At 40.7% G+C, this 16,600-nt stretch overlaps 5 protein-coding genes and 3 non-coding genes across 8 annotated transcripts; 4 read left to right on the top strand and 4 right to left on the bottom strand.

Moving 5' to 3' along the window:
• Nucleotides 1–72: 72 nt before the first annotated feature.
• MCM3 (MCM DNA helicase complex subunit MCM3) lies at nucleotides 73–2,970 on the bottom strand (the record flags this gene model as incomplete). Its single annotated transcript, XM_018133215.1, has 1 exon — nucleotides 73–2,970. The coding sequence occupies one exon, from the start codon at nucleotides 2,968–2,970 to the stop codon at nucleotides 73–75; it is 2,898 nt and encodes a 965-aa protein (XP_017988659.1).
• A 154-nt stretch (nucleotides 2,971–3,124) lies between these two features.
• AW171_hschr63629 lies at nucleotides 3,125–3,206 on the bottom strand. Its single transcript has one exon. It is a non-coding gene; the product is annotated as a tRNA-Ser (tRNA).
• Nucleotides 3,207–4,993: 1,787 nt separating this feature from the next.
• On the bottom strand, nucleotides 4,994–5,467 carry AW171_hschr63628 (HFL194Wp; the record flags this gene model as incomplete). The annotated part of the gene is made up of 1 exon (XM_018133216.1): nucleotides 4,994–5,467. The coding sequence occupies one exon, from the start codon at nucleotides 5,465–5,467 to the stop codon at nucleotides 4,994–4,996; it is 474 nt and encodes a 157-aa protein (XP_017988658.1).
• Nucleotides 5,468–6,109: 642 nt separating this feature from the next.
• Nucleotides 6,110–7,753, top strand: MSS4 (1-phosphatidylinositol-4-phosphate 5-kinase; the record flags this gene model as incomplete). Its single annotated transcript, XM_018133217.1, has 1 exon — nucleotides 6,110–7,753. One exon carries the CDS (start codon nucleotides 6,110–6,112, stop codon nucleotides 7,751–7,753), a length of 1,644 nt encoding a protein of 547 aa, XP_017988657.1.
• A 578-nt stretch (nucleotides 7,754–8,331) lies between these two features.
• Nucleotides 8,332–8,619, top strand: AW171_hschr63626 (HFL196Cp; the record flags this gene model as incomplete). Its single annotated transcript, XM_018133218.1, has 1 exon — nucleotides 8,332–8,619. The coding sequence occupies one exon, from the start codon at nucleotides 8,332–8,334 to the stop codon at nucleotides 8,617–8,619; it is 288 nt and encodes a 95-aa protein (XP_017988656.1).
• A 383-nt stretch (nucleotides 8,620–9,002) lies between these two features.
• AW171_hschr63625 lies at nucleotides 9,003–9,092 on the bottom strand. The gene is given in 2 exon segments: nucleotides 9,003–9,038; nucleotides 9,056–9,092. It is a non-coding gene; the product is annotated as a tRNA-Lys (tRNA).
• Nucleotides 9,093–9,836: 744 nt separating this feature from the next.
• AW171_hschr63624 lies at nucleotides 9,837–9,918 on the top strand. The gene has a single exon. It is a non-coding gene; the product is annotated as a tRNA-Ser (tRNA).
• A 541-nt stretch (nucleotides 9,919–10,459) lies between these two features.
• HKR1 (Hkr1p) lies at nucleotides 10,460–16,450 on the top strand (the record flags this gene model as incomplete). Its single annotated transcript, XM_018133219.1, has 1 exon — nucleotides 10,460–16,450. One exon carries the CDS (start codon nucleotides 10,460–10,462, stop codon nucleotides 16,448–16,450), a length of 5,991 nt encoding a protein of 1,996 aa, XP_017988655.1.
• Nucleotides 16,451–16,600: the final 150 nt, after the last annotated feature.

Here is a 16,600-nt window from a genome sequence, read left to right as displayed (position 1 = left end):
TACTATCATTTCCGTACGTAGTTTTGTAATATGTACGAATACTATCTATTATATGATATAATGTTACATTGTTCAGACTCTCCAAACTTTATCTTCAGCCACCATTAGGTTATTCCTGTCACTCATAATTTGTAGTCCCGCGAGGTATTCTTCGGAAGAAAACTTCTGGTCATCTGGAAGCTCGTCATTAACTCTGTGAAGAAGGTCTTCAATAGGATAATGCTCTTCATCAAAGAGGTCCGTTTGCATCAAACGTGCTATAATTCCAGATATTAGTGACAATCTGATATCTGAAATTGAACCTTGTGAACTTATTATAGTGTCTGTATTTTCTGTTGAAGAAGCGCCATCCGTAGATGCGGCGACTTGTTGTAGTCTTTGATGGATAGATGTTTGTGGATTTGGAGATAACTGTTGTGAAGGATCTCTTTGTGCATTATTGGGGGTCCTGGAGGCTAACCTGGGAGATACTCGAAGACCAATTTCCATTCTGTGCTGGAGATCTGCTTCTTCGTTTGGCGGTAAACGCGTCATAGGTGTTAGCGAACCAATGGAATTAGGAAGCATTTCAGCGTCTTGATCAGAATCAACCTCATCCGCTTCTTCATATGTTCGTCTAGTATGCGGCATCGTGGTTGATCTGGTCTTGCGCAAGGGAGTTGCAACAATAGAACTGCCTTTAGAATCCATTACGTCTATTATTTCGTCATTGTTCGATTCCTCTTCGTCGCTTTCGGTGAACGCTCGAGTTCTCTGCTTCTTTCTTGGTGACTTAGATGGCGATTTGTGCTCTGGGCCCATTAAGCCGCCTTCACCGTCCTCACCTAGTAGCGCGAACCGCAGAAGTTGGGCAGCAACTTTAGCGTCGCGAGCTTCGACAAGTTTGGACAATCTTACCTTGGCGTGAGCACTCGATAGACGAATTAGGGTTTCTAAAGTTCTTGCTGTTATAGGTGATTTCTTTGTGTTCTGGTCGTTTCTCAAATCTGAATAGGTTTTTACAATTATGTCTATAGCGCTTTGGGTTAGCACGGGCACTATTCTTTCTTTGGCGTACTGGATATATTTTCTCATGAATGGAATGGAGACAACCTTCGGTAGTGCAGAACCTCTGTTATCATTTCGGTTCTTAGCTAGTTTTGCTCCCGCATGTAAAAGGGGATCGAATTTCTCAAATACTTTCCCACCACCGTCTTCATCTTCTTGGTTGTCTTCTTCATCTACTAAGGTATCGTCCTCCCCCACCGACAGTGATAGATCCATTTGCTCCCGAATTGGTTCACCTTCCATATAACCAGGTGGTAGATATCTGTGAGCTCTTAGTAGATGTTCACTGATAGAACGATCCTTTATGTCATTTATGTCATCTATCACAACGAATAACAAGTCAAAACGGGACAACAAGGAGTCTGGTAACGCAATGTTTTTACGCGGGTCTTTGTTAACATCATACTGCGCAAATACTGGGTTTGCTGCAGCAATGACAGAGCAACGTGCGTTAAGGGTAGTGTGGATACCTGCTTTTGCAATAGTCACTGTCTGTTGTTCCATGACTTCATGGATTGCCACTCTATCAATATCAGACATTTTGTCGAATTCATCAATACAAACAATACCACGGTCTGCTAAAACCATTGCACCAGCTTCTAACCTTCGCTCACCAGTTTCTCTATCCGTAGTAACAGCAGCGGTTAAACCGACACCAGAGGAACCCCTACCAGTAGTAGCAATCGCCAAAGAGGCAGTATTTAAAACAAAGCGAAGCATTTGTGACTTCGCAGTGGAAGGATCACCAACCATTAAAATATTAATATCACCTCTTAAATGCGACCCATTTTCTAAATTCTTTTCAACTCCACCCATTAGCATTAATAAGACTGCTCTCTTGATATGTTCATGACCATAGATCGATGGTGCAAGAGACTGGGATAACAAATCAAATACATCCTCCCTCTTTGATAATTTATTAATGTTACGGATATCATTGTCGGAAAGATGTTGTGTAGCAGAAACACCAGTTGAACGTGCATGCAATGGGTAAACGGTGTTTCCGATAATGAGCGTTCTGAAACCAGAGAGGCCATTGTTGCCCTGGTCGGAGGAGGAGCCACCAGACATACCACCGGATCCAATTGATTTAAAAACGCCAACAATGTTCACTCTATCGCCTGGCTTTGTCTTATCAACTAGATCGTCATCCAAAATCACATCTATTGATCGCGGTAATTGGCCAGGTGGAGCTTTTTCAGGCATTTCCTGAACAGTTATACGCTGATGGTCCATATAACAGCAATATCCATACTCAGTAAGTAACTTGTTACCCTCAGGATCAGCCTCCGGATACACAGCAGGAGTAGGAATCTCGGTTACAAGCGTAGTGGTAGCATCCCTATAATCTCTATAATAATGATTTCCAGTATTCTCTGAAAGATGAACAGATCTTATCAATTTAGGTCTGACTAATGAAGTTCTTGTCACAATCCCTTCAACAGAGACCAATTTATTCAACTGCAACGAATTAAGCGTCCTTGGGGACAACGCGTGAGAGCCAAAGGATCCCTTAAACGATAGTTTCCACTTGGATGAAGGTGAATTCGCAACTGCACGGTTCACAGCAGAATCATCTAATGCCATCGCGGTATCAGCAACTGCCTGTTCAGCAGGTGGTAAATAGTATGCAGGCTGCATCAAAATGCCACTCCAATAAATACGGTCAAATTCTCGTAAGTCATCTAGCGATATCGTAATTCTTCGAGGATGCTTTCCAGCAGAGGATTTAAGAGTAGCTTTCTTTTCATTCCATAAAGCATCATCATATGAGCCTTGTGGATTAGTATCTTGGTCGTAATTGTTGTGAATAAGGATTGACCTTATAGTATCGGTGTAGCTTGAGTGTGAATCCAAAAATTCCTGGAACCTCCTGACCCTATCACTAAATACTGCATCAAAGGACTCGCCAATATTCTCCATGGCTATCCAAAAACGACAATGGAAAGATCTTCAATTGTTTTAAGCAGTGAAAGTTACAGAATTGGATCAAAGCTAGAGATTCTTTATAGATATTCATGGCAAAGAAAAACTATATGATTAAGTAATCTGAAACGCTTTTATTGATTAAAAATAACGACAACAGCAGGACTCGAACCTGCGCGGGCATAGCCCAAAAGATTTCTAATCTTTCGCCTTAACCGCTCGGCCATGTTGCCATTTTGATATTGTTAGTTGAACGACTGTGGATAACAGCGCATTCAGCGATGCACGTGAATTTTTGCATGTTTAATACAATTCTGATTACAATTGGTCGGTATGGCTAGGTTACGCTCCCTGTGTATATGAAAAGGTGCTTAAGATATTTGGGTTTAGTTGTTCATTAATTGAGCGTTCCACCTAATGCTATACTGTTAATCCACATAACCGTAGGTTACACTAACTTCAGACACCGTACCAACATTCTGGCAAACAATTACATTCCGGAGAATGGAATAAAGGTACCACAAGAGGTCCGAGATCAATCCGGCGTAAATACTACAGGTTTATTTACAGAATTCCTCGCAGCACTAGAGATGCCTATTCTATAGCTATATCTGATTGTTAATTGTCGGTTGTATTTTCGGACTTCCGCTCATCTTTTTTCATACGATGAGATGACGTGAGCAGTGGGCAATCGCAAGCCTGTCGTGTTTGCATCTAGTTGTAGCAATTATCAGACCTGTATCAGGTGACAAATAGCTTTTTGTTTACCTTGGATGTGCCTTAAGGCTGTATGATAGGATCTCCAGCTTTGTAGATGCGAACATTAAAGATTTACTAATACTGGTTAGTATTAGCATTGGATGCTAATTTTAACATCCATTAGAAGTTTCTACCTAATACAACCTGTAATTAACAGGTAGTAAATAGCTAACTTTATTAATTTTAAAGGCAAGTACACGACATGCGGGAGGGCGTAACACTTCGGTCCTGAGTCAAATAACTGTACTAGAGAATCTCAATGCTAATAAGTTTTGTTATTAGAGATTAGTTCCTCTGTGCCTGCCTCATACTGTTATAGGGTTCTATGCAATGGTATAGACTTGAAAAATTTCACATTCATCTCGCTATACAATCGCCTCAAGTAAAACGGAAGGGTTTTCGGCTTTCTGTATAGTTATCTCCGTCTGCTCCGAGTTTTTTATGCAGCGGTAATGCGTTATGAAGAGATAGATTCGCAAGAACGGCTAACCTGTCCTCTAGCGGACGCAAAAGGATTATTCGAAAACAGATAAATCACCGCTTAAGTACTTGATAAGCCCCTTTTGTTATCTACAACAATTGCTCTGACCTGGCTTCAACTTAGGATAAGAGAGCTCAAGTTCAATACTTCCAAGATATATATATTACATAATCCAGTTTGACTGTCAAAAAGTGACTTACCCTATAACAAGTAAGACCCCATATTCAGGTACGCAATCTGGAAGATAGGAACTAAGCAGATTGATCTACACCTTATCTTAACACAATTGCATCATGACTATGCTGCCATAAGTACATACCGCCCAGAAAGGTATAATCTTAGTCTCGTTTGTAGGAGCTTGAAGAAGCAAAAGAGAATGAAAAGCAACCCCCTATTGCCTAAATGACATACAATATCTACACTAGGATCCTACTACAACCGTTTTTGAACTAATCGCTGATCCCGCCAAGCTATCACGTGTTCATAGATGGATAGGATTTTGAAAAAATTTTCTGTCAAACGGCGACAACTTCTCCAAATATAGGGCATAATAATACCCAGATAAATTAAGTAATATAGATTTAATCTAAATACAAGGTTATACAAAATTGTAAGTCTACAATTATAGTAAGGCCATCGCTGGCCTCTAGAGCGCGGCAAACACCACTTCGTATACAGCCGTAACAGATTATGACTAACAAAAAAAGACTAAAACATATGAACACCCATTGTAACGTTAATAATAATATTGTAATTCTATTTTAGCTTTCTTTATCTTGTTTAATCAGATCTTGGAGCTTCCTTAAAGGAGATAGCAGCTTCTTCGCCCATAGAGGTGATAACAGTAACCATCAAGTCCTTACCTTCATCGAAAGAAGCTTGCATGTTCTCACCTAATTCACCCTCTGGAGCTCTAACGTCATCCTTGGTCTCACCATCCATGGTCATCAAAGACAAGAAACCATCGTCAATGTCCAACAATTGGTATTCGGTTCTTTTAACAATTGGAACTTCCATGTTGTGAGTAGATGGAGACAAATCTTCCAACTTCTTACCAGTGAAAATGTCGATAGCAACTAAATGGACCTTAGCGTGACCGTGCTTACCAGTCTTAGAAGTAGACATGTCAACAATTTTACAAGGTCTACCCTTAATAACAACAAAACCGTTCTTTCTCAATGCAGAACATTGCATTGGGTAAGTCAAGGAAGCACCAGCTTCAACAGTCTCAAAGGTGTGTTCTTCTTCAGCCATGGTAATTAGTTAGATATTAACGACTTCTCGTGACAAGTACTTATAAAAGAAATTTAAACGTGTATGGATAAAACAGAGTTCTTGTTTTAACTTTTAAATATTAACATGTATATATATATGTAGAAAGAGTTAACTAAGAAGATCTAATTATCTTATTTCGCCGTCAAATCGAGAGAAGAAAAAATTTTCGCTTCATGAAGTTTGGGTTCAGGTACGGTCACTTCTAACGGGACAATCACGTGCCTTCTCGCTATATACGTTTGTGTTTCCATGGAAAGGGCTAGCGAAACACCGTTGATCTGTCCGGGAAATCACACCCGAGGAATGTTTGTGTGTGGTTTGTGGGTGTCATCGGGCATGATGACAATGCCTTTTAACATTTAGACGTGCTTTAGTTGTACAAAGACCTTAAGATGAGGAATGTCTAGCCTTTGAAGGAGGACACGCTATTAGGATTGTAAGGAGAGTGGGAGCATACGGTAGCGCAAACGCAGCAGCAATACCAGTAGATAGAAATTCAGGCGAGCATAGCTGCGATATTAGGCCCGTAACTAAGGCGGAAATACCACGACGAAGAGACCACGAAAACCAAGAAGTACCTGAAGTGGAGGAGAAACGTCCAAAGGCATTGGTTATAGAGAAATGCAAGTTCTAGTAGAAAGTAGGACCGCTAAAGGCTCAGAGTCAGTGCAATCAACAAACCAGTTTTCAACCTCGTCCTCTCCGACGTCGATGGAGTCTATTGGGAGCGAAGTCAAAAGATTAAGAGCGGGCGCGAATGAGGAGCTACGGCAGGAGCCAGTACAGAGGCAAGTAGGACCTATATTTCCAGTGGAGTGCAACGAGAGGATGTCGATAATAGCGAGTGATGAGCCTGCTGTACCTCCGGTTGTGGTGGTTTCACGGCCATTGCCTCAACAAAGGAACTCTCAATTCATGTCAGACGGTTCGATGAAGGCATCCGAGTCCGCCACAGCGGAGATCAAAAAGATGCGTGAATCTCTCCTAATGAAGAGAGAAATGAAAAGAAAGCAGCGGCACTTCCTTGATGACGATCGCGTGTTAGTAGGAAATAAGGTTAGTGAGGGACACGTTAACTTTATTATAGCGTACAACATGCTAACTGGAATACGAGTAGCAGTGTCACGTTGTTCAGGACTTATGAAGCCATTGATAGGAAAAGACTTTCATCATACAAAGAAGCTTGCTTTTGACTACCATGGTAACGAGTTGACTCCGAGTTCGCAATATGCTTTTAAATTCAAAGACTATTGTCCGGAGGTGTTTCGAGAATTGAGAGCTCGGTTTGGGCTGGATCCTGCCGACTACTTGATGTCTTTGACATCGAAGTACATACTTAGTGAGTTGAACTCGCCCGGGAAGTCTGGCTCCTTTTTCTATTTTTCGCGTGACTATAAGTATATCATCAAGACAATTCACCACTCAGAGCATAAGCACTTACGACGGGTGTTACAAGACTACTATCACCATGTGAAGAGTAATCCTGATACGCTAGTGTGTCAGTTTTATGGATTGCATAGGGTTAAAATGCCCATTTCGTTTAAAAACAAAGTGAAAAATAGGAGGATCTACTTTATTGTGATGAATAACTTGTTTCCTCCTCATCTGGAGATGCATACAACTTTTGATTTAAAAGGATCAACTCTGGGTCGTTACACTAAAGCTCCTAATACTGGAGACGGCGAGCCTCGTCCCGTTCTAAAAGATTTAAATTGGTTGGAACAACGAATGACAATTCAATTTGGTCCTGCAAAAGGACAGAAATTTTTAACGCAGTTGAAGAAAGATGTCGAATTCTTGTCAAGACTAAATATTATGGATTACTCCTTGTTGTTGGGGATCCAATACGTTGACGTGGCAGCGAATAACGAAGAATTACATCCCATGATACCAGAATCATCAGCAAGGCCTGTCGCAAAATTCCAAAATAGCTTGAGTAACCCTACTTACAGCAATGGTACTATAATGAGTGTTCCAACAGTAAGAAATACTAATAGTTCGGCAGCACATTTCTTTCAGCGGGATGAAGGAGGCATAAGGGCTTCGGATTCGGAAAATAATGATTTAAATGTAGTATACTACATCGGTATTATCGACTGCCTCACTAATTATTCCCTTTTAAAGAAACTAGAAACCTTTTGGAGAGGATTGAGTCATGATCTGCATGCGGTAAGCGCTATACCCCCTTTTGACTACGGCCAACGGTTTTATAAATTCATAGAAAATTCAGTTACCATGGGGAAACCTCGCAATAAAATTGAATGAACACCTCGAAGAGGAGGGCGACTTTTAAGAAAACAAAACCGTATTGAGGAAATTACTATATTAATACAATGTTGTGTACGGCATTACATATATTTTCTTACATCTAATACAATTTATACGTACTATAAATAGGTCCTCATTTCACTAATCGTTTAGCTTTTCACACAGGCCTGCAGTAATAACAAATAAGATATCGGTCCACTCATCGAGGATCATTATTTTCGAACGTATTAGATAATCTTTTAATCTATTAACTAATATGATCTTAAGGGTTGACATTGCTAGATTATGTATTTTCTATTGTCTAGGGGTTTCATAAAGTTCTATGCATTAAAGTTCATTTTTATGTTTTCGTCCCCGCGCGGTAAATGTACCTGCAGCAATCATAGCATACGTAAGCAACCAAAATAGCAAGAATATGACTCCGGAATTCTAAGTTCCCCTTTTCAACCCACTGTGAGTGGGTCGCATGCTCTTCAAATTTGCTTCATATATAAATAACTTCAATACCGTATATCTATGTAGCATTGACAAATGTGTCTTAATAGTTTTTGTAGTGTCATTTGCATTAATTAAAGATGATGAACACGGGAAAATACGGATACTCTGATGGATACAACCAGCGCGGCTACGGCGGAGGCGGTAGAAACTACGGTGGTTTCGGTGGTTACAACCAAGGTGGCTACGGTGGAGGCTACGGTGGAGGCTATGGTGGTGGATATGGTGGTGGCGGGTACTACCAACAAGGCCAGCCAATATACCAACAGCAGCGACCACCACAGGATGACGGTTGTTGCCAAATATACTGTAGCTTGTTAGTATGTTGTACCCTATATAACCTCTGTTGTGGCGGAGGTATGTACTGAACCTTTTCTTATGTATTAAGTATAGGAAATACAAATAGTTCTGATAATGTTAAAGTTTAATGTGAAGTGAACCATTGAAAGACATAAAAGCATCAGGTCGAATCATCGAATCATCTGCCTCAGAAGGACCTGTAAAAGTCTTGATATTTATTAGTCTTAATTCCAGAATTTCGGTAGTGAATATGGCAATCTATCGTGAAAACCAACCAGAAATTTTAATATTACAAACCATCTCATATATTATGCTATCAATGTTCACCCCGAATATACGTAGTTATGCTGCATTAAGTATCCCAAAAGTTGCCTATTAGAGAGGCATTATCTTGTGGTCGAGGACAGTACAGTAGTTTACTAGCTCTTACACCGAAAAAACAAAAAGAGAACTCCTCATACGGGGCTCGAACCCGTGACATTTCGGTACCTTGCAAGCACTGCTTAAAAGCCGAACGCTCTACCAACTGAGCTAACAAGGACGAGTTCTCTGTAGGTACATTCAAATGTACAACCATATACGGTGAGAGGCTGTATACATGTCAACATCATCAACAGTTTTTTTTAATTACCCCTTTGGTTTCTGACGTAGGGATAGATAGGTTTATTATTTCCCGAATGGGTCGTCATACAGCTGTAAAGACTTATGCTGGTATCCCGAATTTCAGTCTGCTAGACTCGCTGCACTTTAATCTATTAGAGAGAGTTGCACTGGCCTTAATCATAAAGATACTGTCAACTAGTGGACCCCCGGGTTTCAATTTGCGCCGTCTTCAAGCCATTATATGCCCATCTTATAAATATGGCAACCTTAGTCTTTAATGTTCTTAACCTTAGGCGAAACTGTAGATATTAGTAATTATCATAAATGTAGTCGCTCTTTACTAAACACCTCACTGCAGATGTTATAGAGTTTCTTTTAGGGGCCACTAAGGACATCTAAGCACATACACTATTCTATCTTTAATATGTGACCTTTCATCCTCTTAAACCGTCACTCGTTTAAAGACCGTTAGAATGAACACTAACCCCGAGGGTGGTCATCAATAAAGTTTACAATATTTGTGGTTATTTGTTGGGCTCTATTCACGCGTGAGTCTGTCCATCTGTTATCTTTCTATAATGTCACATTGCTGAGCCCTCGAAGGCTTGCAACGTGAAATACGACACTTTTGGGTAGCACTTCGACTAAGCTTGGTGGAGCTTAACAAATATATCAAGAAATTGGCAACATGGCCGAGCGGTTAAGGCGAAAGATTAGAAATCTTTTGGGCTATGCCCGCGCAGGTTCGAGTCCTGCTGTTGTCGAATACTTTTTGCCTACCCAATTAGGCAATATATGAAAGTCCCTCATTCATTTGCGTGCATTTAGAATGCGACATGCCAAGGAAATAATCGATGCGTTTAAAAAACCTTCTTTTAACTGTCATGCGGTTCTTTTTTTCCCCTTCGCCGTTTTCTCAACAATCATAACTCGAGATGCGTCAACCTTGCACCACACTATTACTTTTTTTTTTTTTTTTTTTTTTTTCCAGATAACGAATTTATCACAGCAAAAGTTGTTCAGATACAAATATTAACATAGAGATACAACAGAAAGAATAACTGTTACTCCTAAAATCGGCTGCAACATACAAAGTAATTTTTGGTATATCACGTTGTGTAACGACCAAGAAGCTTTTGGTCTCTATCCATTAACATTTCCTAAGAAATCTAGCTTTCAGTGCTATTTCCAGTGTTGACACCCGAGCAAAAGTTAATCAAACTTTAAGTAGTGAACTTTTCATTTAGGTTCTCAACTGTGTTGTGAATTTGATTCTATACACTGGATCCAGTGAATGGCACGATTATGAGGTTAAATTTGGTTTTTGCTTTCGTTTTTCTGTGTACTGGATGTATTCTTGCAAGCGTTAATGAAGATAATGAACATAAGGTGCTTGTGAGAAGGTTAAAGTTTGACGGCACTTCTCCAGGAGTTAGTTTGAACTTGCCTAAGGATGTCAATATCGCTGTGCATTTTACTAAATTAGCCGAGAAGTTGACGGATAAGGAGTTTGCTAATTTCGAGCTGGAATCCTCGTTAGGTTATGATTTGGAAGATAATGTAGGGATAGAAGAAGATGTGCAGGAGAATTTGGGTATTTCTCTTCCGTCATTTGATACGCCGAATGAGTTTTTTGGTGAATCACTTTGCATCTCAAACGCTGATAATTGCGCAACCCCCAAGCCTACAAATGAAGCACCCGTTGCGCTTTCAGATCTTGAGATTCCAATTCTGCGACCAGAAGCAGCAGGTATAGCCTCTGGATCAATGAAAAGTGGTAATCTATCATTTACAACTTCCAATTCTATTTTCAGAACTACAACCGCGCATGAGTTGGTCACTCCGTCGTCTGTACCGAGTATTCAATCTGAGAACACATACTGTAAATACTCGCAGCAAGATTTATCTGCTGAACAGATAGGCCCGGTTATCTTATATACTGATGTTAAAGATGAGGTTGCTCAACCTTCACCGACTTGCTCCGATAAAACGAGCACTGCGGATGCCAACCTGTCGACCTTACAGAAAGTCACTTTAACCGGAATTACTCCAGATGAAATCGATTCCTCATCAAAAAAATATATCCCCACCGAGGTAGATATAAGCCCGAAAAGTATTAGCACCACTGAGGAGTCTAAGTCTGTTCAAGAGGCAGCAACTGTGCCGAAGAACGCAGCGCTTGATGGCTATTCAGTTATAAATTTATCTTCGTCCGTATATGGACCCAATAAAAGCTATAACGTACCTCCGTTATTAAAAAGTGGACTGGAGCACCTACCTGAAGAAGTTAAAAACCCAAATCAGCCGGCAGAAGCCCGGAGAAGATCCCAAAACCTTTTATGGGCTGCAAAAAACAATATGAAAGGTAAGTTGCCTACTTCTGGGGAAGATGCAGCTCCATATTACCAGAACCCTACATCTGAAAATTTTGTTTCTGCTCAAAATGTCGTAAAAATAGCTCGCCGTAACGATGCCCCCAAAGACCCAATAATTCCTGACGTTTCTGTGACGTTTTCTCTGGGCTTTTCATTGGATGTTAGTCCACCAGGACTGGTAACTAATATTTTGCCTTCACTTCCTGTCCCGCAATTAGAACTGATTAATAGCCCTTCTCCTACTGGTAAGCTCACGTCAGGACATAATCGAAAACAAAAATCTCCTTCTCCTTCTCCTTCTCCTTCTCCTTCTCCTTCTCCTTCTCCTTCTCCTTCTCCTTCTATTACTCCTATATTAACACCAGAACAAGGCTCTCCACCGGTTATCCCTGAGCAGACCAGATCTTCGAATTCTTACCCTTCCCCTACACCGGCAGTTGTTTCTGACGCACCTAATTCCATATTTCCAAATGGTGTTGATGGCCCTGACCCTCAATCAATTTACCCAAGTAGCGCTGATAAGTCCGAGGATCTCGTATTATCAAGCTCAAGTATCGATAAGGACAAGGACATAAAATTTAATAAGCAAGATGAAAAGGGCACGCCTGTCCCATTAATTTCACCAGATGATTCAAAGAGCTCTAAGACGAAGTCCAAAGCTAATCTAACACTGGTACCTAATGCTGGAAGTCTAGATCCCTCATTGTCACCGCTAACACCGTCCCCAACACCGTCATGGTTACCACCATCAGTACCAACACCAACACCTACATTATCAGAGTCGTCGACACCGACACCGACACCGACACCGACACCTACATCATCACAGTCGTCGACACCTACACCACCACTATCATCATCTTCACCATCTTGGTTACCATCATCGTCTTTACCATCTCCATCATCATCTCCATCATCATCTTCATCATCGTCTCCGTCATCTCAACCATCACTACAACCATCATATTCACCGTCACCATCATCTCCTCCGTCATCTCAACCATCATGGCTACCGTCATCATCTTTACCATCGTCATCTGAACCATCATCATCTCAGCTATCATCATCTGAACCGTCATCATCTCAGCCATCACCAACTCAGCCATCATCAACTCAACCTTCATCATCTCAGCCATCATCAATTCAACCATCACCAACTCAACCATCACCAACTCAACCATCACCATCTCAGCCATCATCAACTCAACCTTCATCATCTCAGCCATCATCAACTCAACCTTCATCATCTCAGCCATCATCAACTCAACCATCATCATCTCAACCATCACCATCTGAACCATCACCATCTCAGCCATCACCAACTCCATCTCAGCCATCATCAACTCAGCCATCATCAACTCAGCCATCACCAACTCAGCCATCATCAACTCAACCATCATCAACTCAACCATCACCAACTCAACCATCACCAACTCAACCATCACCAACTCAGCCATCATCAACTCAACCATCACCAACTCAACCATCATCATCTCAGCCATCATCATCTTTACCATCTTGGTTGCCTACATCACCATCAGAATCCGATTTACAATCATCGAAATCTAAGTCACTGTCGAAATCAATATCATCAACAACTTCATCCTCTTCAAGCTCGCTTTTACCTGAATCTGATTTACAAGTATCACCATTATCACTATCTTCATCCTCTTCATCCTCTTCATCCTCTTCATCACCTTCATCACTTTCGTCACCACCATTATCTCAACCATCCTCACCTCCACTATCACCATCTGCATCGCCATCAGAATCACGATCGCCATCGCCATCGCCATCGCCAATACCATCACCAACCTCGTTATCATCTGCTGAATCATCAAGTCGACCTATATCGCCAATAAGTCCTCCTTCTATTGCAAGTGTAAGTTCGACAATAGATGTCTTAAACTCTTCAACAGCAAAGCCTTCAGATTCGAGCGGAGTTGTGCCTCAGTTATCAACCTTCTCACCATCCTCTGGTTCAGATAATTATACTGGTTTACCATTATTGTCTTCGTCTTCAATTCCTTCTATGTCAAAAGCTACTGTTGATACAACTTCAGTCACTAGTATTTCCGAACCAGCAATAGAATCTTCTTTGCGCTCGAGTATACAATCTAGATCGATGGATCCTGTCATCACTTTAAGACCGTCCTCCTTACAGTCTATTAGTGAAGGTTCCTCACCTAGCCTGACTTCTACATCATTGTCCACTACAGAAACAGCTCCTGCGCGGAGTGGTGAACCTTTTATTACGAGTTATTCAAGTTCAATTGAATCAACATTAGGTAATATCAATGGTATGTCATCTGAATCCTTAAGTTATGTCGGCACAACTATATCTCCATCTTCCAAATGTACTGGAAAATGTGGAACTAGCGATGATACAGTTTCAACAACAAGTAGTCAAGAAGCTATTAAAACAGGTTGGTTGCCGTCTGTAATTGTTACAGAATCTGCGAGCCCGAGTATGACAGTACCCGATGACTCAGCGACTTCAACTCCTTCATTATTACCAGAGGCTATAACACCATTAACAAGGGTTAACCAACCTCCTGGTTATGAAAAGATCACCATTGGATTTAGAAGGGGTCTAAACTATGCTTTTTTGGTTACAGCGCCAGTAGCTTCTGCTCAAATTTTCAATTTTCTACCTTTCGTGCTCAGATACCCGTTTCTCATGCCTGATCAGGCCAAAGTACAACTTGCTGAAATTAAAGCATTAGAAGCTTCCAAGTCACTGACTTCAGATCTTGGTGATTATGCCCTGCCTAGTAGAAAGAATTCAGTGAATTCAGTCGAACCAGCATTGGGGGATAGAAGTATAATGGAAAATGGATTTCAAGCCAAGAGACATAGTCCTGATTTCTCTGAAATTGTAGTTGTTCGCATTGTTCCGTTTCAGTATTCCGGATATATTGCATCCGTTGCAGAGGTTTATTTCCCTGAGGAAGCCATAAAAGAGTTACAAACATTGATCCTAGATGACAATTCCATTTTATATAACATTCCAGATCCTACACTACGTCAATTGGCAAAGCTTATAGACCCTTCTATTGCAATTTATCAATTTTCAAGTAACTCTGTCCCTGGTTCACCTAAACCGCTTCCCGTTCTGCCAACTGCACATAATAATACCTCAGACGATACTACTATCGATGGCAACGGTGCATTGGAATTACCTCCCTACGTCCCAATATCTCCCAGTATTTCAAAACGTCTAGCGATATTTTTACCTGTCTTTACTGTAGCGATTTTAATCTGGATTTTGATCGCATTATATTCTTTAAGAAGAATGTACAGGATAAAAAAAGTTAGGAACTACATTGCGCTTTCAGAGAAGCAGATACCTCCCACTCTTGGTTATTTTTATAACCATCAGTTTAATAGTTGTTTGAGTGATCTCAGAGTTCCGTTTTCAGAGAAGCATGACCGAACTACGGGAACTGGTAGCGCTAGTACTGATGGCAGTGGTTATGGAATGTTTATTGATGAAGATATGATAATAACCGGCGAGAATACAGTGTACAGTCTCAGTCAAGGAATCGCCTATCATGTGGATGAAGACGGCAATTTCTACTACGCAGGTATGGACCCCTTTCCTGATGGTGTTGGTCAAGATGCTCTTCTTGGAGGAGATAATTACGACCTTGAGAATTTAGTGATTGCAGAAGAAGAGATGTTCTCTTCGGAAATCAATTCAGATAATGTGGACCAAGATGGCAATATAGTCATCAGCGGTTCAGAGGCGTCATTGTTTCCAGTTGAAAAACTTCCAGAGGCTGGCGATACTATTGAGAGCTACAATAATAAGCAATATTACAATATGAATACGGTAGTTACAGGGACATCCATACAGAACGTCAACAATGTAGAGCTCCAAACGGATGTTCCTATTCCTCCACTGTTAGATACCTCTGATAGCCAATTTGGATTAAATGCTTTACAAGGAGGCAGTGAGGAAAATTACGATGAATATATGTACGATGGTGAAGGGGAATCTATTTCCAAGATTAATTCATTAGGTTTTACTGAAGACGGCGAAAGAGAACTGACTCCACAAGAAAGAAGTATTTTGTTACAACATATTCAACGTTATGCATCGGGTAGTAATACTTCAGGCGACGAAGATAATTATGAAAAGTGTTACAGTACCATGGACGAATCTGACATTCAAAGCAATGTCTTAGTAGAAGATGACGATAATGATGTTAGCGATGTTATGATTGAGGAGTTTGACGAATTAGATGAAGAAATGTATCGCCAGTTGTCTATGGTTAACTCCTACGGGTACAATAATAATAGCAACCTTGTTGCTCCTTCATATTACAGTTATGATTTCTTCCAAGGACAAGGCGACTCATCCTTAACAAAAAGTTCAGGCGATATTTACAATAGTTCAAATACCAATCTGTTATCAAAAAAGAGTAAGCAGGTTGCAACATATGCAAGTACGTCGCATACCTCAGCTCCTGGCAATTTTATACCGCCTACAAAATCTGCCATCATGAATCAAAATATGAACAATACTCCAGATTCCTACAATACAACCCCTGCAGTTATCACTACCAACAGCGATGTAGAATCTTCTCTTTTGAGAACTGGTAATGCACCAGCCAACAGGATGTCCAATGTGAATTCAACGTTAATGTGGAACTTGGAAAAGGCAGCTCCTGTTAGCACGCGTGGAAGCTCCACTAGTGATGAGCTAGGGCTGCGTATTTTACCAATGTCAGCAGACAAAAATGCAAAAAGCCATCGGCACAGTTGGAAAGGTTTAATGTCAGGCGTTACGAATCCGAAGATCTTTAATCGCTCCACTAATGTGACTAGAGTAAACAAAAAGATGCTTGGAGTTAAGAAAATGACTATATCTGGGCCTATTAGCAGTAAAAATTCCCTTGGCTGGTCCACGCTATAAAAGTTAAATGTAAATAAGTTGATTCTCGTAGATTAGAGATCCTGGTCTCTCTATGGAATAAATCTTATAGCAGGGTTAATTTTACAACTAATGAAGTTTTAAAATGTTTATTTTGTTGTATTTCAGCGCTATAATATAACTCTCTTGTAT

This window comes from Eremothecium sinecaudum, chromosome VI (assembly GCF_001548555.1).
Source record: "Eremothecium sinecaudum strain ATCC 58844 chromosome VI, complete sequence".
Taxonomy (NCBI): domain Eukaryota; kingdom Fungi; phylum Ascomycota; class Saccharomycetes; order Saccharomycetales; family Saccharomycetaceae; genus Eremothecium; species Eremothecium sinecaudum.
The sequence above is the reverse complement of the archived record's forward strand: the minus strand, read 5'-3'. Positions and strand labels throughout refer to the sequence as shown.